The sequence below is a fragment of the Accipiter gentilis genome, chromosome 9, assembly GCF_929443795.1.
Source record: "Accipiter gentilis chromosome 9, bAccGen1.1, whole genome shotgun sequence".
Taxonomy (NCBI): Eukaryota; Metazoa; Chordata; class Aves; order Accipitriformes; family Accipitridae; genus Astur; species Astur gentilis.
The window spans coordinates 9124757-9150332 of record NC_064888.1 but is presented as its reverse complement, the minus strand read 5'-3'; the positions used below and the strand labels follow the sequence as shown (position 1 = coordinate 9150332).

At 42.8% G+C, this 25576-nt stretch overlaps 1 protein-coding gene across 2 annotated transcripts in view; it reads left to right on the top strand.

Annotated features, from left to right (window-relative positions):
* ARID5B (AT-rich interaction domain 5B) overlaps positions 1-25576 on the top strand; it is a 122384-nt gene that overhangs the window by 12759 nt on the left and 84049 nt on the right. For both annotated transcript variants that reach the window (XM_049810807.1, XM_049810806.1), the window contains one exon: positions 1403-1628. In XM_049810807.1, coding sequence (XP_049666764.1) covers positions 1403-1628 — 226 coding nt within the window. The remainder of the gene's footprint in view (positions 1-1402; positions 1629-25576) is intronic.

The window sequence follows — 25576 nt, the reverse complement described above, 5'->3', positions numbered from 1 at the left end:
AGCTCTTATGCTGTACAATGATAAAGGAAAATATTTTATTACAAGCTTCCTTAGCATATAAGCATGCAGTCCATTTCTGACCAAATATTTGTTATTGCACTAAACGTAATGAAGGTGCCTGCTTATAAAATGATTTTGTGTTATATAAGGGAGAGTGGAATATCAGATCTGCTTTTTTACTAGAGATACTTCAGGTTTTGTATTGTGTGTAACTTATCACAATAAAGCTTTTTTTTTTTTCCCCCTATTGAGCAGTATTTTATTTCCTGAGGAATGTGTTCAGTGGAAAAAAAAAAAACACAGAGAGAATCAATCTTGCTTTTCTCTTTGTTTAATAACTCAAAGAATTTCTCTGCCCTTTGCAAATACTTGTGTTGATTTGAGAGAAAAATTGGATTCCGGTTTATTTATTTCAAGAACCTGTAACCTTATTTAGTGCTAGAAATGTATGGTGTGCAAGGTGTGGTGTGTAGACAGCTCTCATTACAACATAAATTATTTCTGCTGTTTTAACTAAAAATCTGGAGTGTATCTTGCTGGATATGTGTGTATGTTTGTTTGGGGGGTTTTTTGAGGCTTTCTTGAGCCCCTGCTCACTGGAGTCAGCTATAAAACATTCTGCTTATTCATCATGACTGAGGGGACTTGATTGTTTCCTGGAAGGATAAAATTCAGCAATTAGAGCTGTTTAATTCGAGTATATGTTCTGGAGGCTAAACTAAGTTTAAGTGCTTTTCTTAGAATGTATGTTTAAGAAGGGAAAAAAAATTACAGTTCTGATCTTGAAAAAGGTTTTAAGAAACATGAGAATGTGCAAGTTTCTTTTGGTGGGAAGCACATAACATTTATGTAGTATTTCTTTTGGGATTACATCACAGTTTTATTTAATTTTTAGGACAAAAGTTAAATTCAATATTTGTGTATAAGCCAAGGGAAAATGTACCATAAACATAGGAATTTTCTGGTGAGTCAGAGTTCCAAGAATCTGAGATTTACTTAGTCCATTTATTTCAGGACTAGCTATAACCATTAGTCATCCAGCCATGAATTTTTACATTTGCAGCTAATTGCACCTAAAAAACAAACTTTCCCTCAAGGCTTTGGGTTATACAGAGTGCCATTTGGCAACCTGTATTTCAGATTCGTTTTGGGATCATTGTCCTGGTCCTAGAAATTGTCTTTAGATCATGTGTTATTTGCTTCAAGTAAACAACTAATACTTCCACTTAGGTGGCAGGAGGAAGAAGTTAAGTACTAGCTATTCTGTATTTCAGTAAAATTAATCTGCCACCAGCAAGATAGGCTTTTCCAATAGCCTGTGGGAGGGGTGGCGTTACGGGTTTTTCGGTCGTCGTGTAGCCCGACGTGACGTGTCGTATTCTCATTTGACCGCTTCTTGCAGGATGAAGTTATTGCTGTTTCAGAGAAAGTTACTGTGAAGCTTGAGGACTTGGCAAAATGGGCACAGTCCGATTTCTCCAAGTGGAAGTGTGGTTTCCGGGCTGAGCCCGTCAAGCCGATGGATGTGGGGAAGAATGGGCAGAAGGAGGCCTTGACGAGATACAGACAATCCACACTCAACAGCGGCTTGAACTTCAAAGACATCCTGAAGGAAAAGGCTGACCTTGGTGAGTATCCCTTATTTTCTCCTGCGGGGAGGGGCCCATGGGTGAGAGTCTTTCGAAGACAGATGAGCCCGATCCTGCCAAGCCGTCGCCGATTCCCAAGGTACGTCTGTGCTTCAGGCGGAGGTGTGGTGAGGAGGTACCCGAGCGGGATGGGTGGTGGTGGTGGTGAGCTCATCGCAGGCTCCTTTGAGATTAGCATGGGGTAACTCATGTGATACCTGTCTGCTCTTTAGATGTGTCCCTGAGCACTAAGGCTCAAACCCTGAAGATGCACATGCAAATACTTGTCAAGGGCTCTCCCTGGGGCTCTGGAGGCTGGGGGACCAGGTCAGAGCTGTGGGTTCTGAGGAGAGGAGCCTGACAGATCTTCCTGAGGCCTCCTCCGACAGGCAGGGGAGAGCAAAGGCCTTTAATTTCTCCCGTCCCATCTTCCAGAAGTGCGGCATTGTCACCTGTGTCTGGTGCTTGTCCTGTCTCCGTACAGTCAGCTTTGTGTCTTGTTTGGTAGGGAGATGTCCCTTCCGTAGCCTTCTATAGCATTTGCTTGTGAGCTTTACATTACTATGTAGCATAGGCCTCTGTGAGCACCCCACTGTTCTCTCCAGATAGACCTGTGCTTTCTTTCCCTGTCCATTTTTAGGGAGGGAAACGACAGCTCTGCAACTTTGGATGGTTGCAGACAGGCTTGCAGCTCTGGGGCCGCTTTGGTGCGCAGACACTCACACCTTTAAAATCCGTGGTGGGGGCTCAAGGTCGACAGGTCTCCTGTTGGTAAACGTGCCTGCTTGTGGTATTAGGACCTCGGATGCGTAATAGCTGTCAGAGATGGTGCTTTGAAGTGCATCCCAGGGATATTTCTCTGTTGTACCAAGCTTTTAACAAATGTTCCAGGTTTGAAGAGCGTCAAGTTTAGGCCATAATGGCTGGAAAGGTAAGAAATTAAAAGCTAAGGCTGATGCATGTGAGGAAATGCTTTTGTACCTACATGAACAGGAGATGCAGGGCCAAGTTCAGTTTTATAATGGCACGACTGCGTTGGCATTGAAGCCAAGTTACACTAAGCTGAAGATCTGTCTTGGAGGATTTATCTTCTGCATCTCGTTTTTCTGATCTTATCAAATGGTGAAGTGATTTTGTCAGTCTCACATTTTACTGTTAGATACGTAGGTTGGAAGATTAAAGTCCAATTGGAAGTTGACCTTATTTTTCATTACATGTCCAGGAAAAAAAAATAACCCATGTAATTCTTTCTTTTCCTTTGCTTTTCTGTGTGGATTTTTCTGGTTCATAATTACGTGCAGTAATTTTCTCTGCTATTGCCCTGGCATCTTCTTTACGCACTACATTTATTTGCATTTGTTTGTTGCATCAGAAGAATCTTAATGTTTTTCAGACAGGACTTTTGTGTGTTAATGTTTTCTTGTTTTTGTTTTTAACAAACAAAAAACCCCTTGTGGTAAGTTATGAAATGGCTATTATCTACCCTAGGAGCCACAGAAAATTATCTTTAAGCCTAAAGCGTATAGTTGCATGTTAAGCCTTTGAAAGTAGGGGTTATACGGAAAACACTTATGGAATGCAAACTATATGGTATAATTTTGATAACCCGCATTCTGATGTTGCTCATTTTCAGTTGGTGGCTCTGGCTTTATTGTTGGGTCTTTTATTTTCAGTAGAAAAGGGTATTTTGACTAATGTTTGATTATGATTGCCTTTTTCTTCATCATGACTGGTCAGTGGGAGTGAACCCAAAGGTTCAGGAAGACCTGTAGCTGATTAGGCACATTGATACAGACAACTGATCTAGCCTATGAAAGGCAACCAAAGAAGTTCCTTAAATCTAGTACTAAGATGATTTTTTTACTGTTTGAAAGACCCATTAATTTAAGCATATTTTGCTTCCCGGGTCTGAGAAAAACTCCCAAGATGAGTGATCTTCACTGCTTGTGAAGCAGCCCTATTTGGTTGCGTCCTGTAGGCAACCCATGAGCTCTGGTTTTTGGCTTAACTATGGGATGGAGGTTTAACACCCACCAAGTGAAGAAGATTTACTTCTCTCACTCTGAGTGGTTGGTCAAGGTTGACATTGTGCTCTGGGAATTGTCATCTCCCTAGCTGTAGGCAAAGGCAGTAGCATAACGTACAGTGTCCAAGGCATAGAGATTTGAGCTGCCAGTGTTGTATCTTCTCTGCTGTCAAAATGACAGGTTTACTGCCTGTTACGACGTGTGCCCACAGACCTTTTCCAATACTCAGCATCTTGCCAACAGAGCAATGCTCAGCTGCGGTGACCAAAGATTTATTAGCAATAACTTCTGCAGTAGGTCTCCAGCACAGTGGGATGGGGTAGTTTTTCTCTTAAAATGGGGTTGTAAACTGTGAGGGAGTGTGGTGCACTGTCATGCAGAGGTCCCTCTGGTGAGGGCATCAGCACAGCTATATTAGCAAGGCTAATCAGCCCAAATGGAGAGGCGATCTCTTGCACATCCACCGCTTCCCACCACTGCACCGCGGTTCCCCTCCTAATCAGGTACTTAGTGCTGCACTGATGGGGATGTTTCATGGAGGGCTTCCCCATTGGGCAGAGTGGGGTGGCTGTGACAGGGCAGACCACTTTGTACAGAACTTGGATCTGAAGGGAATAAATCCCTTCTTGTGCTAGTCTGGCAGGCCATGCACGAGTCTGTAGTGATGCCCACGTTTAACCCTGGCTGTAGACAAGGAAGTTGCTGAACCAGGTGTTGAAAAGGCCTAGATAAACAAGGTGATCTCCTGGACCCCTTTTTTCCTATCAAACGGCATGTTTACATTACAGGAAAATCCCATACAAGTGAGTAGATTCTGAAATTTTTCCTACTGGATGTTTTTGAATTGAGCTGTAGAAGGTAATAGGAAATTATATCCCTACCAAAGAGCTCAAAAAAACTTTATGGAAGATACAAAATCAGTTTTCACACGCTATCCAGGAGTAGTGAAGGGTGAAATAACCCGGATGAAATGAAAACATGGCTGATAACAGAACCACAGAAGTGGCACTGCGCAAACATACTTAATTAAACGTGTTGCTGCTGGGAGCTGGGCAGCTTTAAACAATAACCAGGCAAAGTGGGAGCTCGTGGGAGCAGCGTATACCCTGTGCCATATACTCTGTGGCACTCGCTTAGCCAAAACTAAGGCGACACCTGGTTAATCCACAACCCGGAGAAAGCATGCACCTACAATTGAAAGTTGACCCTAATTCAAATTTGATACTTTTGTCTCCTTTTTTGTTCTCTCTTTTTTCTCTTCTCTTTTTTTTTTTCCTCTTATCTTTTTTTCCCTCTTGTCTCTTTTTTCTTCTTTCTTCTTTTTTTTCTTTTCTCTTTGGCTTTCTTTTCTGCAGAACCTGGGTTTTTTTCTGTAAAATGCCATTGTTTTTATCACTAGTGAATTATGCAGAACTTTTCCTTAGGACTGTATTAAATAAAAGATCTAGCAATGGCAATTTTGTGTGAGCTTCAAGATTTCAGCCTGAAAAATGATTTTTAAGAATTACTTCTTTCTGCCTGTTGAGATATTTATGTTATACATTCTGTCCCTTTCTACAAATATGTCAATATTGAATGCTAGCAGTTTATGTCTTAAGACTATTTATAGCTTTCTGAATATTTCTTTCAAATATTGAGAAAAATAAAGAATAACAACAATGCAGCATATAAAAATAGAGTTGCTCGGAATGTATTATTCATAATGAACATGAGAACCTGTTTTTCCAGAAGAATTGGTCTGATTAAATCATTCACTACTAAGGCCGCTAGTTATTTATTTTTGTCTTCAGAATTATTTAGGGGATTTTTCTTTGTAATAAATGGACTTGTATACCCATATTTGGTAAACCAGTGGGAAGTCACTAAATGAGGAATTATTTCATTTTACAAAATTTTTAGCAACTAAGCAATGTAAACGCTATTGGTTAAATATGGCAAAGTTGCATATTTGTATTCCTTGGGCTATAGTTTGAAAAAAATTCAAATTATTTTATATAACACTGCTTCTTACAGACTTCCTTTAAGTGAAGTATGAAAGCTGCAGTGTAAGCTTTATTGGCCTATAAATATGTCATTATAGTTGGACTACATTTATATGCTTTGGATTGTTGTTTAAGCCAAGAAAATATGTCTCTACAGGTTGACTTTTTATTGAAACCCTTTGAGGCATACAACAGAATGTATTTTAGGCCAAGGTTATTAAAACAGCATTTTCATTTTTGCAGCAGACTCATTGTCAATTATGCTGCCACAAACTGTCTGTGGATAGGCAGTTATGAATGGTTTCATCTCTAAATGTGTCTTTAGAAAAAGAAATAAAAGATAGAGGAGTCAGAGCTGAAATTGAGAGAAGAGACTGAGGGAAAAATGACTGAATTTAGTGCTCACTGGCTCTGTTGGTTTGGGTTAGGCTGGGCTGAGGCGCTGCCTGGGTTTAGCTGAGGAGCAAACAGCCCCTGTGCCTGTGCCGGGCCAGGGAGGTGGGAGGCGCTGCTGCCCCAACCAGGCAATCTGCATCCCTCTGGCTCACAAGTCTGTGATGGCAGAGGTCTGGGTTTGGTCCCCAGACTGTCATTGCCACTCTTTTTAGCCGTCCTCTATAAGCCTTTATCGTGCCAAAATGGATGGTTGAGGTTGCCACGTGGTGGGCGCTCCCTTTCCTGCACTGGCAGCCTTAGTAATGGGGATGAGCAAGTTCTGATGCTTACCGAAGGGCTTTTTGTGGCAGTTACTGCTTGCCTGTTTGGGTCCAGTGAGGGGGAACCCAAAGAAAATTTAGCAGTCAGTCCTGTCCTGTCTTTTCTTCACCACAGTCATCCATTTGGGGATGTAGAATCTGGATCTTTGTTCTCTGTGAAATCAAGGAAAATCAAGTACTACTCCTAGTTGAGGTTTAGATTTTAGCAGTCACCCTTTTCTAGTCCATAGGTGGTCTTCCAGCAGTTGTTCCCTTCTTTGCTTTTTTGAACCCTCCAGTGGAGCTTGCCGGGCAGGGGCTGGATGCCACAGGACTGGCTCACCCTCTCATTTCCTTCTCTTCTTTACCAGTCTCATAATTTGCATAGCTTCACCTGGGAGATTGCAGCCCCTCGATCTTGTGTTGCCATATAAATTGGCCAATCCATTGCAAATTGCAGCACGTTTGGAAGGAAAAGCAGAGCAGGGATGAGCTGTCTTGCAGGAAGGTGCCGACCCCTCAGTGCCCAGGCAGCCACAGTGCCTGACCCCAGCAGGCACTGGACTGTTGCATGGCCTTTCTGATCTCACTTGTCAGTGGCCTTGCAACAGGCATGACTTCTCCAGATGAAGATTATCAAGTCGTAATGTGGTTCAAATTATAATATTATCGAAACTGATAATCTGCAGCTGTAGCGCACTCAGGTACTTGCGGTGACTTCTGAACTGACGCCGGCTCTGCTTTTTCATTGTTTGTCACGTGCTGCTGAGTTCAGGCTCGCCTGGCTTAACTTGATGCAATAATTTTCTGACCAACTAATTGTTAGCTATTCAGAGTACAGCTACCTCAGATACTTTGTGCCTAAGTCATGCCTCTCTCTTCCCTTCCCCTCCTTCCCTGTTTGTCTGCAATCTTTGCCTCTTCCTTGTCTCTTCCTGTCCCCATTGCCCTAGCTGAATGCCATTGTGGTCTTGATAAGGCTCCTGTAAGTGTCCCATTATCCCGTATTTCCTTCTCTGCCCTTGTGCACCGTATGTTGTTTTTTGTCTCGTGGGTCAGAGTGACCTCTCTAACTCATTTTAACCAGCCCAATTGATACAGCTCTTTTGCTGTAGATGAGGCTATTACATGACTTGTCTGTTGTGCTCCATGGAGCCTGAAGAGAGGAGGATGGCTCCCTTAGGGAAAAAGGACTGTGGCCTGGCATTTTCTTCTGTGTTTGTGCAGCTCCTAGCAGGTGTGGGCACTGCTGCAGCAGAACGAGAGCACCAGCAAGCTGCAGAGCCGCGCTGTTGGGATTGCTGTTGAGAAAGGCTGTGGAGCAGGAAGGCTTCCTTGGGCTGTACATCTTTTGGTTTAATTACCGCTTACCTTTAGTGTTGACATGTTTGGGATCAGAGATAACCTGAGGTGCTGAGCAGACAGACAATTTTGCCTGGCCTTGTGCGAAGAGGGCAAGATAAATGTTTATTTTATTATTTGTCAAGCAGTTGGTTTAAGATAACTAATACCTGTTGGCTTGTTGGCTTCAGTTGCTGGCTGCCTTTTAAATGCTGAAAAGTGATGCTGTACTTAGGTGCGGTGTACCCCCAATAATCCTATGATAATGACATATTTTGTCCTGGAGGCAACTCTTATCTCCAGTAGCATTTGGGGGCTCCCTCTGCTCACTTGCTCCTCTCTCTTGAGCCACTGCTGCTCTCCTCTGCACCTTCCCCAGCCACCCTGGGCAGAGGTTGGCAGGGTCCTTGGGAGGTTGTCTGTAGCCGTCTGGTCCTTCCCAAGGCCACGTGTTTGCCCAAGCAACGCTGGGATGATTTAAGTGCTGTTAATTTCTTCCTTTCTCTGGGGACAGCCTATTTCATTACAGAGGAAGTGTATGGGGGTGACAAAAACGTTTTAATATGCAGCACTGGCTATGGAAGCCTTTCATTTGCCACTGGATTGTGTTGAGCCTCATCTATTTGTGGCTCTTGAAAGGAGTGTTAACACCACACATCTCAAACTTCAAGCATGCTTTATCAAAGAGATAAAATTTGGATTGCTTCTCAAACTTTGACCTGCCTTTGAGCTCTTATAAAAAAGAGGGTGGTAGCGTTGCCCCTGGGAATTGAGGAGGTGGGTATTTTGTTCTTTGAAATGCAGAAGATCTGCCAAGAAATGTAAACAAAATCCCACGTAACTTCTCTCTAGGTAGCCCCTAAATCGCAGTGCCTGTTCCCCACCCCCACTGGTTCCTGCAGCAGTAGCAAGCTAACATGATTATCAGAATTGTGCTGATAGCAGTTGTCACTGTGTCAGCATTTTCAATTATGTATTGGTATGACAGGGCACTTTGTCGTTGGTGTAGTGCACAGCCATTTGCAATTGCAGTTCTGGTCTGTTCAGAAACATCAGGGAAGGAATCAGTGCTGCAAATCGAGAGGAGGAAGAGTTAAATTTTACTGCCTTGGGAAGCTAGAGGGAACTGCTCCACGTTCTCCTAAAGCCGAAGTTGCAGCAGTTTGCACCATCAATAAGAGTTTTGTTGCAGCCTCTGGTTGGAACAGGAGTAGCCTACATAATTAAAAAATAAGTAGATAAAAAATAAGGACCATTCACAGACAGCGTCAAAGCAGCCAGTGTGGGACAGTGTCCCTTTAAAAATGTTTGCCGGCTTTTTTTATTTTTGTCTGTTTTTAGCACCGAGATTGACCTTGCCAGGCTGTGTAATAACCCACATGTGTCTGCTCTCCAGGATTTTTTCCCTTCTAGTCACTTTTGGATCACGCATTTAATTCTTACTGACCATGAGGTTTTGTTCCAGTAACTGGAAACGTGTGCCTCCTGGTGCAGCGCTGCTGTGCTCTGAATCTATCTCAACGTCTGCCTTTTTTTCTTTTTTAACTTTTGGGTTTAGAGGGTGCTGTTTTCTTCCCCAGCCTTCCCTCTAGTTTCCGTCCCTGCCCATATTGTTTCTGGGTCCCAGGGGGACCCAGTTTGGGATGTCTATTGTTTTGTGTCCCCGCGCTTCCCTTGCCCAGCGCCATGGAGGGAGGTGGTCAGTGGTCTCCTCTGTGTGCCATGGTTACTGGTTAGAGCTGTTGGTCCCTCATAGATCATTGATGCCTTTTTCCTGCCTTGAATCCTTTCCACGCAGCCAGCCAAAATTGGCTGAGTACGGAGATCTGTAAACCAAGCACCTATATAACATGGATTTGGGTGGGCCCTGAGGACGTCCTCTTTTTTCCTGCCTGGCTGCTTTCCTGTGCTGTAATTCTGCACTGGTGGAGTCCAGGACTTGGAGTCCTTTGGTCATCTTTGACTCTGAGCGCTCTGTTAATCAAGTCGAAGCTGTCTTCATACCGGCTAATGAATCATTCTGGCTTGTGACCTGTGCTGCCGTGCTGAGATGCTCAGGCTCTCCTGTGGGTGCTCTTGACACCACGGGCAGACCTGGGTGTCAGTTCCCTTCCTGGGGGGCGGAGGAAAGCCAAACCCAACTTATCCACCAGCTCCCTGCCCAGTTGCTCTTCTGAGTTGCTCTTCGTTACTCCCATGCCCAGAAAGACTACTTGCCTTTTGTTTACAGGCACCCTGTGACGTGCCTGGCCTGTCATCATGTATCTTCCTCAATATCTTAGTCCGCTTGTGACTGCCATGTTGCAGAAAGGCAAGTGCTTGTTCTCTGAGGTACAATATTCATCTTCTTATAGGTGACCAGTCTTGTGCCATGGGAGTTTGTCAGAGAAAGCATCCTTTGTGCATTTGAAATTGAAGGAGGAGACTTGCTTTTTCTCCCCCTTCTCCTCTTTTCACAAAATCATTTGCTAGGACAGAGGCGCACAGGAGCAAAGGCCGGTCTACCGCCCAAGCTGTGTGGGGCTGTAATGCCAGCGAATGGCCATGTCACCATTTATGGGGACCTTCAGCAACAGGAGGTGATGGGCCCTCAGCTTGCCAAGGTGGAGTTTTGCTTGGGCAGGCAAGGGAAGGTGGGAGGTGGGCAGGCTAGAAAGAAAAGGCAGGTGTCGGGAAAGAGTGTGGGAAGGGGCTTGGCTCCAGCAGCTGTGGGCCGCAGCGAACCTGCCTTCCCAATGTGCGCAGCCCAGGGATCTGCCACAGCGTTCTGTGTCACATCTGTGAGCACCAAGAGAGGCAGTCTGGGGGCACACAAGAGAAGACTGTGGTTCTGGCATCATTGCCCTTGTTAAACTGAGTTTTAAGACTGTTGGTATCAATATTCTGACTGCTTAATCTCTTTCCGTTAATTTGGTTCATGCTTGTCTTTGCTGACTTGGTGATCCTTGCGTGATGAGACCATTGATAGATGAGGGTGTTTGGGAAGGGAAGGGTTAAACCTAATACGTGTACAAATCGGAGTGCAGTTTGTGGGAGTGAGTGATAGAGAAGGCGTATATTTAAAAAATGTAACAGCATGAATTGTAACTTACTTGGTAGGTTTTGTATTGGAGAGAATTGTCGCAGAACCTTTATTTACTTCATTTAGTAAAATCTGTACCATGTAAAATAAGTTCCTCCTTAATTTTACTGCTAATAATAATTTGCTTGTAAAAATGAATCCTCAGCACCGTAAACCTTAAGCTTGGGTGTCTCTTGCTCTGTTACATTGTGAAGGACAAATAGTTAGTGCCACAAAGAGTTGTTGTTAGTGATAGATAATGTGTATTATTTTAGCAGGAGTATATTTTAGCAGCTTGTGAAAAATCAAGGTGAATTTCTACATCTGTGCGCTGCTGCATAATTGATATATGTAGAAGCTGAAATTCAAAATAAGCTTCCAGAAGAGCACACATTTGATTTTCCTAAACATTTAAATATATGTATCACACCCTCATTTTAAGATGCTGGTTAATGACTTTATGAGCATGTTGGCAGCGAGAGCATTACATGTGGTTTGAGAAATGTGTCTGGATATGCTTGGTAAGCAGTATTGTTCTGACAGTGTACTAAAGGCCATCTTCAATTTGACTGTGCTCTACTTTGTTATGCTGTGAAAGAAAAAGATAATTCAGCAGAGCATTGTGCTGTCGGCTGGAGACGCCACACTTCAGAATACAAATATTACTAAGGATAAATGAATCATTAAAAGAACAGTAGCATAAAATATCTGATGAATGAACTCCAGGAGTCTCTGCTGGAATAAATTTAGCATTCACGGGCAGTACCATAATATGTGAAATAATAGTATCAGTTCTACATTCAGATGCCAAAAACATTTATGGACCCAGAATAATTGTGAATTACAAGGCTATAAATACATAGAGGGGATTTGGTGATATCATAATAAACCATGAGAAATTCGCTAGGCTGGTTTCTAATGTTACCAGAACCTTGAGATATATTTACAACCTTGTTCACACTCCTGCAGTTTTAGGGGGCAATTCTCCTCTCACAACACGTTCGTCATTCCCATTAGTGCCAAGGGGAGTTATGCATGTGTGTCATGAGTGGAATAGATCCCCACGTGTTGTACAGTTCAAGGATCCTATAACAAATCGAAAATCTAATTTAAGAAAAAGGTGGGAAACATTCCCTCTCATCCTCCTCCAAGTTCCTCCATGTCCTGTTCTGCTCCTGTGAACAAGGCTAGTGAAGGGTAAATAGGTAAAGGATGACAAGGTAGCTGCTGCGTTCCTAAACGTTTTATCCACAGCTGCATTGGTTTTTTCACTCTTTATTACTGAGAAACAAAACAACCAAAGCCCAGATGTTCTGGTCCCAGGTTTCTTTAAAGTACAGGCTAATGCATTTTAAAAGCATGTTGTAAATACCCAGGGAAGGCAGGGATTGTCAGCCTGTCCACCGAAAGGAGGCTTTGCTGTTGTGATACCAGATCCATGCCTGATAGGAGCAGTTCATTAGGAACTGGGGCTGAACCTGACGTGATATTCCAGAGCACGTTCAGCTTTCAGCATGTGCCACGTCACCTGTTTGTAATTAAGCCTGGTGTCCCCTGCCTTCCTGAATTGGGGCGGTGACAGAGTCTCCACAGGTACTTAGTGTCGGTTCACACGTCTCAATATTAGATGGGTTACAGCCCCGGCGCTGCAGGACCCCTTCCCCTCCTAGCATCTTCCCCCAGCCAGCTGTATGGTGTTACTGGCCTCATCCTTCTTGTAAGTCATCGGCAAAATATGCACGTTTAGCGTGGTGCAGAGCAAGCCTGCTCAGTAATTCCACATTCCTTAGTGTTGCAGGAGGTCTCTCAACTGACCAAGTTGCAGTCTTTCTGCTCATCCTTCTCACAGATTTACGCTCCTGGCTGTACATCCAGGTCTTCCAGGGCATTTGTGGTATTTGCAGCGGGAAGGGTCTATGATTTGGTTGATGTCCCTCCACACGGTTCCTGTGTTACTTTTTGTGTCTTGGTAGACTAACTCCCTGATATCAGCAGATGAATCACGTCCTTGAGATACATCCTGGACCTTCCATCCTTGTCAGCTGATGAAGCAAAGAGAAGATAATTACAAGACCCAAAAAAATAAAAACAGTGAAGTGGTCATCAGCAGGAGGGGCTTGGCAGCCTTGTATGTGTCTTGTAGGCTTTAATGTGTGTCAGTGATAAGTCCTCACCCAGCTAGTCACTGAGCCTGGATTTGCTTCGATCACTGCCAGTTTATTTCACTATCTTTCTCTCCTGAATTCATGCATGTTTTTGCTATGGCAAGGTCATGGGATTATTGATTATTTGTTTTAGTTAATTACTAGTGACTTTAACTTGGTATTCTTAGCAATATCTGCGTGAGCTCTCATGGCAAACCCAGTAGGCAGGGTGTAATGCAGTCTTAACGCATTTTTTTCTCTTTAATTATTTTAAAACCACAGTCTCCACTTTCTTTCACACTGAGTATTTCCAGATTAAAAGCTTTGTGGGATGAAAATTAAATGATAAGGCACTATAAAAATCTATTTCAAGAATCTCAAATGTTTCAGCTCCATCTTTATTTTTAGTTTTCTTACTCCCTGAATGACCCTTACTTGTGACCATCTTTGTCACTATACACTTCTACTTTTGTTGCATAGAGAAAACAGCTGAAAAAGTCCTTTTATGCTTGTGTTTTTAATCCTCTGTTCAGATACATAAAAATGTGGCCCCATAAGTTCTGTGGTACAGTTAAAAAAAATAAAAGACCCAACCCAAATAATTTTGGCAGTTCAAATGCAGAAACTAAAAATAATTTAATCTGCAGTGTGAACATAGTTTCATATTTATACTAGCATCTGGCCTCAGGAATTGAATACTCCATTCTTTAAATAGCTTCACTCTGACTCTTGAATGCTTTGTGACTAGAACATTACCCTACAGTCATACACCTTGTTTACATATTTCTGTTAAAAGGCAAAAGAACGTACAGTACTTCAAAACATCGGTACGAGCTCCCTCCTTCCCTCTCGCCTTGCAAAAGAGAAGTTAAAAAGAGAAAAATGAAAGAGTGGTCTGAAAGTGCATTTTAAATTTAGTTCTCTCAATTTGCTGCTGGGTACATATTTTACTGTCATTTGTATAAAAAAACTGGAAGAAAAATTTTCCAAAGAAAATGTGTGCCATTCCAGATGCCCAACAGTAGTCAAACACATTATGTACACTTTGTTTGTATGTTTGTTTTTAATCTTGCAAATGTCTTTGTTTTTAAAAACACTTTGCCTAAAGGCAGTGGATCTTTTTTGTTACCCATATGGTAGAAATAAGGAGTAGGTCCCTGCGAAGGAAAAATACCAGAATAATGTAATAAAAAGGTAAACACTATAAACGGGTGGCTAATGATTAGCTTCTTGTAATCTTTAGGGACAAAGTATCTTTTTATAGTTTTATGATCCTTTCTCAGCCCGACTTCAGGAGGAATTGCATTTTCAGAATTATATATTTGAAACTTCAGCTAAGCTTTACAAATTTAGTAGATCCCTATTTAGTGTCTGTTGGTGAATGTAAGTCCAGCCTAATAGTCTTACTGCTATTTTTTCATTCACATGTCTTGAGGTGAACCTAGGAGCAGAAGAGAAAATATCCCATTTTTAAACCTTAATCCAGAATCCATTCGTATGAGTCACTAAAACAAAATCATAGTGGTTTGGCTAAAAAAGGCTTCATGTCCAAAGGGAACGTTCCTTAAAATGCTGGCACATTTTCCACAATGTTTCTTGAATGTGTTTTTATATGTTGTCTTTGTGCTATTGTAAAACATCAAAGATTAGATCCTGTAGTTTTGCGTGTGGGAGGCTCCTGGTATTTCAGTGGACCGGTCAGCTTGAATGAGGGCAGGGGGCTTGCTCCCTTGAGAAGCGTTCAGCCCCATCAGCTGCCTGCTCCACTCCTCCCTTAGGGAGCCTTCCAGCTTAGGTAGGGAGAATTTGAAGGAGCATTTCTTTTTCTTGTGGTAACTATTCAGTGATGTACCGCAGGCTTAGGCTTGCTGCTGTGACGCTCGGTAGCAGACCGTGCAGCAGTGTGAGTGGCAGGAAAATCGGGTCCTGTGTGCCTTTGTGAAAAACTTCGAGAGAGTGAGTTGTTTTGTTTTTCCTACCCAGCTATTACATCCCTCACAGGAAAGAGCCTCTGGGATAGTCATCCCACTCAGGTTTTGGGTGGTCGGTGCCATTTTCTTTAGGCTTCAGACTAGCCTGGGATGCTTGAGAAGGTCGGTGCTGAGGCCATACTCCACCACGACCTCCAGCTCTGATCCTCCCGTGATGGAGCGAGAGAGGTGGTACAAAGCTGGAATGGGAGCAGTGATGAGGATTGCTGGAGATAGCGATACGGGCTGCTTCGCTACCTTGCCGCTGGGTTTTTTTGGTATGCGTGACTTGGGTTTTTTTGTTAGCCTTCCCTGCAGGGAAGGTTGGTGCTCAGCTTTTACTTTGTTTTTTAGACCTGGGCCCTCTGACTTGCGTATAATGAATGTGAATGGTGCAGGATTTAGCCTTTGGTGATTTCAGATACCATGTGATTCCAAGGCACAAAACATGTGATTTATTGGGTAAACCCCATTTAATATCTTAAAAGCATAGAGTAGGAGATCAGATGTGAGCATAGCAGCCTTAAAATATATTCCCTGACAACATACTTAAGAACGTTTAGGTCTATATGAAATATACAGGAAATGAGGCCAATTTTGTCCTTGCTATTTTGATGGCAGGGTGCGCAGGAGAGACGGAGAGAGTGTGGACAGGAATTCATGTGTTTGATAACATGAGCCCAGCATATTTGCACAAATGGAATAGGAGCATGTTTCAGCCTCTGCAGCAGAAACTCTACTGGTAGTTTCTGTGCCTCATTGAGAGTTTTTAACTGATCAGACATACCAGCAAATCCATATAAGTTAATATGAAGAGTCATTCCCTCATCTCTGGCCAGTTGTGTACAGTGTTTGCACAAAGCAGTACCTCTTTGCCATCTCTGTTGGCTTGAGGAGGCACAGGGAGCTGATTCTTAATAACCGGAGTTGAAGAAGGGCTGCTATTCTGTATTAGACCCTTTTTCCCTCATCACCTTGTAGACGAAGTTAGTATAGCGCTAAGAAAAGTTTTACGTGCTTTTTACCAGGACAATACTTGTTAAGTGTTGTTTCTAAAGCAAGACCTTCGTGAACAGTGAAGCAGAACAGCAGTTGCCAGAAGGACCTGTAATGATTTCTGATCATGCTAATGACTGACCATTGTCTTCTGCTGCACAAATGAAATTTTCTTTCTTTTTCAAAGAATGTCAGACTACTTAGTGTATGGCTGGTTTTCCTAAGTAAGCACTTCACTTTCTACTTTTTAGGAAAACAATGCAATTAAAGTTCTTATTTGAAGAGGAAGATTGTGACAACAGTGCTTGGAAATTTTATTGTCCCATCTCTGAAAACATCTGGAGTGCATTTGTCTAAAAGCATTATTTATACCTTGCTGGGCATGTGGCAAATTTCTTACTTAAAGTCATGTAACATTTTGGGGGCAGCAGATATTTTTAGTTGGGCATATAACTAAGGTTTTGCAAATCTTTGGTTGAGTGAGTAGAAACTTGAAAAATACACTGTGGTTCAGTTTTCTCTTGTTTTACGGTGGTTTTGTCACTTGTGCTTCTTAGGGTCATAGCACATCCAGCTGGAGCACAAGCTCTCGGGAAACAGAAGTCCTTGGGCCCAGTCCCACAATGTACTGCGTGTCACAGGTGGTGTAAGGAATGCTCTGAGCTCGATGTGGCTGACAGGGCACTTCGTCTTCATCACTGAAGGTTATCAAGATGTGACAGAATGGGATGGTATTCATAGGAAAAATGGGACTGCAGTTTCCATTTTGTTGCTCCTTTTCCTTCAGAGCATGTCTGCGTGGACTGTGTATAGGACTGGAGTTTTGTGCGTGCCTCCTTGAGATCTTTGCCCCAACTATCCATAAGAATTTCCTGCCATCTCCATTTTCCAGTCAGTTCACTAGCCAGATTGCCCAAACCAGAATAGGACACAAAGCCCCTTGAGAAGTAGCTACAGCAATGACTTTCTTTGTCCTGTGCATTCACTTTCATCAGATGAAGTGACACCAGTTCCATGCCAATGACTGCTGACTCTAAGGCCAAGAAGCCCTCTTGTGTGTGACAGCCTGAACACAGAGACCAGATTTACACCAGAGTGAATCCTTTGTTTCATTTGGTGCAGGAACCGTTTTGATATCTCTACCTAAGACGCAGAGGCGTTGTGGTACCAGCAACAGAGCTATAGTAAATCCCTGCCATTGCTTCCCCCATTTGCAAACTTACAGGGATAATGGGTACCTTATGGGTACTGTCCTCACACTGTTCACAGTTCCTTCCGTGGTCAGAAAATGCAGGTGTTAAGCACAAGAACATAAACAAGAAACAAGAAGTACTCATCTAAACGGAAGCAGGTTTTGACATTGGCATACAAGATGGCCAGGTCTGGTGAGGATAACAAAGATGCCACGCTCTTGGAGCAGACTGTCCTTTCATTCCTTTTTTTACAAGGTTCCTTTGCAGCTTTTTCTCTTATGCCACCTCATCTGTCACTTTGACCAGAAGACAAGAGGTTCAGGTACCTAAATCTGAACTCATATATACAGCTTTTTGTAAAGATGTGATGGTGCTAAAACTTCACCCAAAATCTGTCTTCAGAATGGCTTCAAGCTTCCTTTTAAAACAATTAGTTTACCTACATGCCTGGCATCAGAAGAAATGTAATTGCACATAGTAGACTTGATTTTCCTTTTCAGGATCAAAATGTTGAGCTGACAGTCACTGCTAGGCAGTCTGAAGCCCAAGCCATCCTGCCACAGTGTCTCAAAATTAATGTCCTGATCTACCGTTACGTGTTGCTGGCTAAGTGTTGTGTAATTCCCACGGAGTTTGGAGACCTGCTGCAGCATAGCTCAGGTGATGTACTCTTCCATTATCAGGAATCCGCAGAGCAGCAAAGAGCAGCTTCTCCAATATCGTTCCTGGACTTGGCTGCGAGGTTGGGAGTTTGGGAGAGCGTTTTTTCAATCACTGTTTAACTGACAGAGATAGCTTCTTTGTCCTATCAAGTGGAAAGGTGTGGCTTGGCAGTCACAGTGAGGACCTTGCTGTGGTACACACTGGCTTGAATAAGAAGAGGTCAGTTATTTGCCCTTCCCCTACTAACTGTGACTTTTCCAGATTTTACTCTCTGGATACTGTCCCTCCATTTTTCAAAGCCCCCTGATATCGCAGGCTTGAACTGCAGGGGGGCTGTAGTGTCCCCAGGCTTGTCCTGGAGCTGATGGAGGAGGAGGCAGCCCGCGGGCCAGCAATGAAATGCTTTGCATCTCTCAGAAATTCCCATCTCACTTGCATCTGGCATAAATGCACCCTGCAATTTATTGAGTTGCTCATTATGAACACTGTGGTTACTGTGCGATAAGTAAATATTCTTTTGCATATTCTGTTCTTCCTGGGCATTGTAGGAATTAGCACATCAGTTGAGTACTGAGGAGAATGAGTAGACGAGAGTGAAATGTTACGGGTCATTAAACAAACAAACAACCCCACCTTCATTTTATTGAAGGTACCTATAAATCTCATCAGGTTTTTTTTCTTTACAGCTAGTTGACCCCGAGGATCTGTGTGAAAGATCAGGCTGTTAGCTTAGGCAAGTTAGATTGCTTTAAGCAGCTGTGAACTAGTTTTATAGTGCTACCAGCCTATTTTGTTTCCAGAAAGTGAAAGTTTGAAGTAGGTCCCAAATCTGGTTTCTCACATACGAGATCATTTTGCTACCCGTGACCTAGAAACCAACAATGAATGTATAAATTACAGGCAAGAAGAAAATTCTGAATTGACTGTAAGGTGAATGGAAGTTGAATAACTCCCTGAACTTCAACTGGGAAAAGAAGAAAAGATCACTGAATTCTAAAACAGACTTCAATATAGACAAAGAAAATGTTATTTTAGTATAGATTAAACTTATGACTGAGATATAGAGGGATTATTGTGTCTGTTTCAGATGTAATTTCATGCCTGAGAATTTACATTGAAGGCAAACTGGTCTGGATCACATTAGCAAGGGCCCTGTTTTGCTGTCAGTTTAATTAAATGGAAACTGCTGGCAAGGAGACCCGAGTAGGTTTATAGAAGCAATACTATTTTCTATGTTGGAACAGGAAACTGTTAGGTCTTCCAGTTTGAAAGGGACACAAAAATGAAACCTGTGATTCATTCTTGTTTACAAACTCCCGGCTAATATACAATGACCTTAGTGATAAATTAACCGCAATTACACGTTATATGTAGTGGGCTTTACAATAGCTGCAGACTTTGTAGTTATGAAAACCATGACCTTTGACAGGGAGGTTAGAACATGAAGTTTTTCCAAACAGTGCCTAGATCTTCAAAAGTATTCACTTTTCCTTCTCTGTTTCATGCGAGTGGATTGACAAGATGTGTAGTGAGTGTTCTGTTTGCTTGCTGCAAGATTGTTGTCAGGCAGAAACCCCCCAAAACAAAAAAGCCCGCCCTTCGGGAACATTGATTTATCTGTTAACTGTGCCTGGCATGCTGCCTTTTGGCTTTGATTTCAGAGAGAAACATGTTTGGTTACTTTAATAGGCAAAAGCACTGAACCTGACTTGTAGGGGAAAAAATTGTTTTCTTTCCCTTTTTCAGTTCTGTTTATCGTATCCTGACGTTCTGTATCGTAATTGTGCAACAGTTCCAAGTTGGAGTAAAGAAAAGTAGAACTGGATCTCAGGCTCCATCAGCGTCATTATTCGAGAGCCAGCTTTTCTGGGTGACTCAGTGGGACTGAAAATGAATGTTTATGCTGGTTAATAGCCACCCTGTGACACCATCTCTGATGATATCAAGTGCTTTTTTGTTCTCAAGAATTGTTCACATCACCTATTTATATCTCCTTTTTTTATTTATACTTGTTTTTATCTTCTAGAAATTTTTGCTGAGCTTGAGTTGTCTTGCCTCTTCCTTCAAAATCTGTTTGTTCACCCTTTTTTGCTTCTTTTAGATATATTGAAAGAGAAGAGGGTTTTCTTCCTCTTATTCTTTGACTGAGGAAATTCAGGTCTTACCTATTTTCAGCTACTTCTCCAATTTATGATGTCACAGTGTGCGAGACTAAAAGTTGAGAATTTGAGAAAGTGAGGTTTTTAATCATGTTACAGTAATTGTATAATTTATTGTGTGTGTATATACATGTAGTCATCTACAGTGAAACTGCAAGTGTATGTGTGTGTGTATACACACAACTGTATATGTTGCCGAGGTCTGATACCCATAAAGCTCTTGGCTAAAAGATTATCATTATGAAAGACTTAGCGTTCCTTACATAAGTATCAGAAGTAACAAAATACATTGTTTGAGACCTACAAAGATCAAAAGAGAAAGAAGGGAGGAAAAGAGATTTTTAAGAAACTGTAATAGCAGCAAGTAAAACAGAACAAGAAGGTTCTTGGAGGTCTCCGTCCCTGTGAATGCAAGGGGTTTTTTCAGTGAAGCTGTAGGAGGAATCCATATTTTAATATTAACTTCAGTCGTGCTGTAGCCCAGTGCCTCCAGTGAGCATGAAGCTTTGCATGGCTGGAAGGTAGGTGGGGATGAGATTTGGAGAACTGTCGCGTAACTGTAGGTGAGGGGAGGGAAGAAATGCCTTAGCCACCGTCAGTGCTTTTGCCTCTTACGGTAACACGATGCAGTCTGTCCCAAAGCACTTTGTGGTGTTTTCATATGCTGGGGGGGAACACCGGAGGGCATGTGTGCTCACCTCTGCTCTGTCCTCTGCCTCAGCTGGGCGATGGTCTCACGAGGGCCAGCTCCTGATTGCAGTTGCTTAGCAATAATTAAAAATAAACCAACAGGCAGCAAACCCTCTTCAAATCCAGGGGCCGTCCATCAAAGCTGTACCCTGGCTCTCGCTTATATGTCTTGAGGGTAGAAGAAGAGCAAGAAAAGGGTCGGTTGGTTTTGATCCTGACTGTGGTGAGGTAAGAAGTGCAGAGAGGTCAGGAGGAGTTAGTACATTATTTTGTGCAGATGAGTAGCAAAATATTTCACAAGCTGGGACAAAAAATGCTCAGTTGACTCTGCTTCCACAGCAAGGAGGGAGTTCAGCTATCTCCCTCCAGGGCTTCTAGCATGACCAACGCCCCAGCAGCGACGGTTGATACTCGGCCCCTGAACCTGTGGCCCACCAGGTTTTTGGCTGGCTGTGGCGGGGCTCAGATCGCTTTGTCTCTTCCAGCCCCAGCTCCCCGTTACCCTGGTCTCAATGGCTGCAGTGGAGATGCATCCATCATACTATGAATTTGCAGGATTCCTCAGTTGCAGGCCTGCCGGTTGTGTTGGAAAGCTGTAAGGAGGCAAAATCTTTCTTGGAGGAGGTGCCTTTCAAGGCAACCTAGAAAGGAGAAAGACTTTCCCAGTTGTAGTGGTGGTAAGACTCAAATCGAGTAAAAACTTTCAGTCTCTAGAAAGTAAAATGAGATTCTTTACCAGCTAGTTTATTTTAATTTTTCTTTTCCTGTTCTCTTCGTGACAGAACTTCAAATAATTATGTTGATTTATGATTACAGGTATTTTAAAGCGGTAGTATGCTGTAACAAAGCAATGCCAGCTTATTGTTTCTGGCCCTATCCAATTATACAATTGAGTTTAGGCATGTAATAATGTTATAACAGAAATATCCATCATGATGGATTGAATTTCATGAAGTACGACACAAGAATATTTATAGCTCCATTCTTAAAGCCACTTTTGGGTCAGAATATGCCTCCTTGGTATGGCCTTTAAAAACAGGAGAAAATCTGAAACTTTTCTCAGTCCAGCCCCAAACCTACCACAACCCATTGCCTACATAGGGAGTGGGGTGTAGGTTGATGGTAAGCAGAAAATGATAGAATAGAGTGATTATTTCCGCTAGAAAATGAGGATCTGGCATTGTTTGTACAGTAACAGAAAGTCATTATTTGGCTATGGCACTGTAATGAAACAATAAAGATCATACTTAATTTAAGTATCATCTCTCAAGAGACTTCTTGCTCTCCTTCTACCATTTTGGCTATTAAAACAAATTTAAATTGCTGGTCTAGTTTCCCACTGCTTTTTAGAGAGCGGGGTGGGCAAAGCCTCCCCTCCTCCCAGCTCTGTTTAAATGTAGACCTTTGGCATTCCAGAAATCTGACCTTGTTTGTAGGGAATGGCTCATTTTTCTATAATGTAATATGAAGCACTCTTGTGTTTTGATTCCATGAACTAGAGTTTAATGTTCCAGCTTGCCATGATAAGGATATGATCTGGTTAAGATAGAAACACTAAAGGAAATTAGCTATTGTACTATTCTTTAACATATTGTTTCCCTAGCAGTTTCATTTAGAATCATTTGGAATAATCTTGGAGTACCTTTTAAAAAGGATTTTTTTTAATTTTTTTTTTTTTTTTTTTTTAATTTTTTTGTTGTTGTTGTTGGCCCGGATAAAAAGTGGGGCTTTAAGATATTTCTCCTAAAATAAATGTGAGGCCGCCTCATTTATAGTCAGCATGCCTTGATTACTTGCAGACATGCTGGAAATTTACATGCGCTTTTCTCCATTATAAAACACTGATCTGTTCAGATCATTAGCTCCCTCATGACTAGAGTTTGGCAGCAAGCCAAGGCAGGCTAAATCTGTAGCTGTAAATCGTGAGTTGAAATAGCAGAAAGTGGATTTGTAACTTTAAAAGTGTAAACAGTTTGGAAAATGAAGTAATTTTAGAGTATGATTGATTGCCTTAAGATTGCACTTTAAATTAGCTTAGGGTCTCCGATGCAGATATAGGCACTAACTGCTCATTATATATTTTCACTTTTCTTTGGAACAATAGCATTGTTGGTAGGCTTCTAAACAATGTATGCTTCTCCTAGAGTGACCTTTGAGGAAATGAATAGTTTTATTGTGTGTCCATTACTTTGCCTGAAACAACATTTTTGAGTTATTAATTTGCCGTGGTCTATAAATAAAGGAATCAAAATGCAAAGCAGCTGTATTATGCTGCGTGTAGTTCATCAAACTTGTGCTTAAACATCACCATTTGAGATTGATAATGCACTGCATAGTTTTTTTCCCTCTGAAAAACAAGTAATGTTTTGCGTAGCCTGTAGTTGGTAGGGATTGGTCCTTGAATCCTGTAGAAGCAAAAATTAAGATTATTTTTAGCACAAACAATTAGTGAACGTTCTGGGGGACCAGCACACTGCGTTCACTTTTTCAGGGACCCTGGTTCACTTAATTCTGTAGTTGAGAGTCAGAAATGGAATGACAAGTGTGTCTGGAATAAGAAACGTGGGACTTGGACGGTCCGTACTGTTATTCCCTCATCTCCGCATGGATCCTGTGTGCGTTGCCGCTCTCAGCACCTCTCTGGAATAGCAGCGGTCGATGCAGCACCCTGCACTGCAGGGTCCTCTGCCCTGGCCGGTGCTGGGCTGTTTCACGGGGGAAGCGTCGCTGGCCTGCCCGTATGAACAGGGGGCACATGCCAGTGTAGCCATTCCCCTGGCTGAAATGGGAGGAAGGTAATCCTGCTTCCTTGCACAGATGAGATTAGGCTCTGCAGCCTGTGACCGGCGGTAATCAGCCCAGGTTTCTGAGAGGCAGGCATGCCCAGGGAGCGAGAACCGGGCTGCAGCCGCCTGATGCCGGTGATCCCTGGCAGTCATGGCCGGAGAGGAGGAGCCCAGGGGCACGGGGACGCAATGGTCATGGGAAGCACAAGGAGTCAGTGGGACCGCGGGCTGCGGGCTGAAAGGGAAGGTGTCACTGAGAGGCACGTTCAGGAATGTGAAAAAAGTGTATTAGATTTGGAGTCTTAGAAGTTTAGGGCATAATCTGCCCAGCTCGCTCTGCACTTGTCAAGAGGAGTAAGTGGTGGGAGATACAGCATTGCTGTTGGTTCGACGAAGCATGTGCCACTTAATATCTGGTGTCTTGCGAGTTCTGGCTGTTCACAAATGGTGGCTAAAACCATTTGCTGCTCTTTCCCAATCTCCCAAAGGGATATAAAATCCATCATTTACGTGTTTCTGCCTACCAGGACAGCGTGGTATCTAAAGTCACAAAGGTCTCTAGCATGGAACAACACCTCGGTGTAACTTTGTGGGTGTGGGCACATAACTTACATGTATGTACTAAGCATATATATTCTGTGTGTCCAGGACTGCCGCCTGCTGCCCTCATATGTTCTTTAACACTTGTGGCCATGCTAGAAATTAGGAGTCTAAAACTATTTAACTGGCATTAGCAGTGGTTACAAATCACAGTAGATAGCTATGACTGCTTGAACAGAATACATAACAAAAACTCTTACAATTTTGTATCAGAGTGTGTTTTTCATCTCTCTCCTTGTCCTAGATTTGGTAACTAGCGTTCAGTAGATACAAGGCTCTGTTTTGTCGTTCTTCTGGAAGCTCCGTTCTCAGAGAGTATTTTTTCCCAGTGTTATCACCCCTTCTTGATCTTCTTTCCTCTCTCCTCCATGTTTGAGATGAAGATTTTGCACTTGTGAAAGAGGTATGGCTGAGAGGTCTGAGCACAGGTCTGGGAGCCAGGACCTGCTGAGAGCTGAGCTCAGTGACTCATTCGGTGGCCTTAAGCAAGTCAGAACATCTCTGATGAGGTTATTTCATATGTAAAACAGGGGAAATAATACTTATCTATCTACCTCCTTCATAGGAATGCCCTGAGGACTAATTAGCGTCCATTAAGTGCTTTGAAATAGACAGTGCTATCTATTATTAGAGCACGCTCCAGACTAGTAGATAGTATGTTAGGATTGTTTTCTACTTGGGAGCCTTCCTCTCTGCTGGGTGTGGAACAGAAGCCCATCAGGAGGCAGGCAGAAGCTGCCTGGTGTTTTCTGGAAGATTGGCAGTGCTCTGCCAGGCCCTTCCTAGGCAGATTCACTGCAGACTGAAGCTCTTGCTGAAAACTTGGAAAGAGAGATTGCCTAGAGAAAAGAGTGGGAGGATACTTGCTTTTTCTCCTCAGTTCATAGGCATAACTTGTCCTGAAATCCTTTCTCACCCTGCCTCCACCTGAGGCCTTTTCAGATAATTCAAGTAGCACAGTTTCTCCTCTTCTCCAGGAATGGTTTCCTGGTCCTGCAGAAGAGGAAAAGAAATCCTGTATTAGTTCTCAGGAGGAGCATGGGGCTGGGCTGGTAGGTTCCCATCGTAGGGAGCCCTTTCTTATTCAAAAGGCCATTCCTCTCTCTTGAAGAGCAAATGCTTACATTCTTTTTCTTCACTGGGTAACAGGCTCCTCTGCATAGTCCTTACAAGGCAAAATCTAATTTTGGGGATAGGATACTAAACTCTGAAGGTGTGTGTCTGCTGAAGTCTGGGAGTCTTTTCATCATCGCAGTGAGGAGGGTTGTCATCTGACCAGCAGCTCCTTTTGTTCTCTGGTGCATCTTCTCTCACCATATACTTTTGTACCTCTCTTACAGATGCCATAATAATCTAGTTCAAAGGACCCAGCCCTGTTCTCACTGAAGCTCACAAGCCAGGTCTTTCTTACCAGTGAGACTAGGACTCGGTCCAAAATAACTGGAGAGAAGCTTTGTTTCTCTCCATTTGCTCCTCACACGTCTCTCAGGCCATGAGTAATGTGCAACGAGATGGGAAGGCCTGTGTGAAATTTTCCAAGGGAATTTTATATGTTTTAATAACATTAATGATATTTCTTAACACTTCATCAGATTTTTTCAGTGTATGTTGCTGGGATTTTGATGCCTCCCTGTTTGGTCA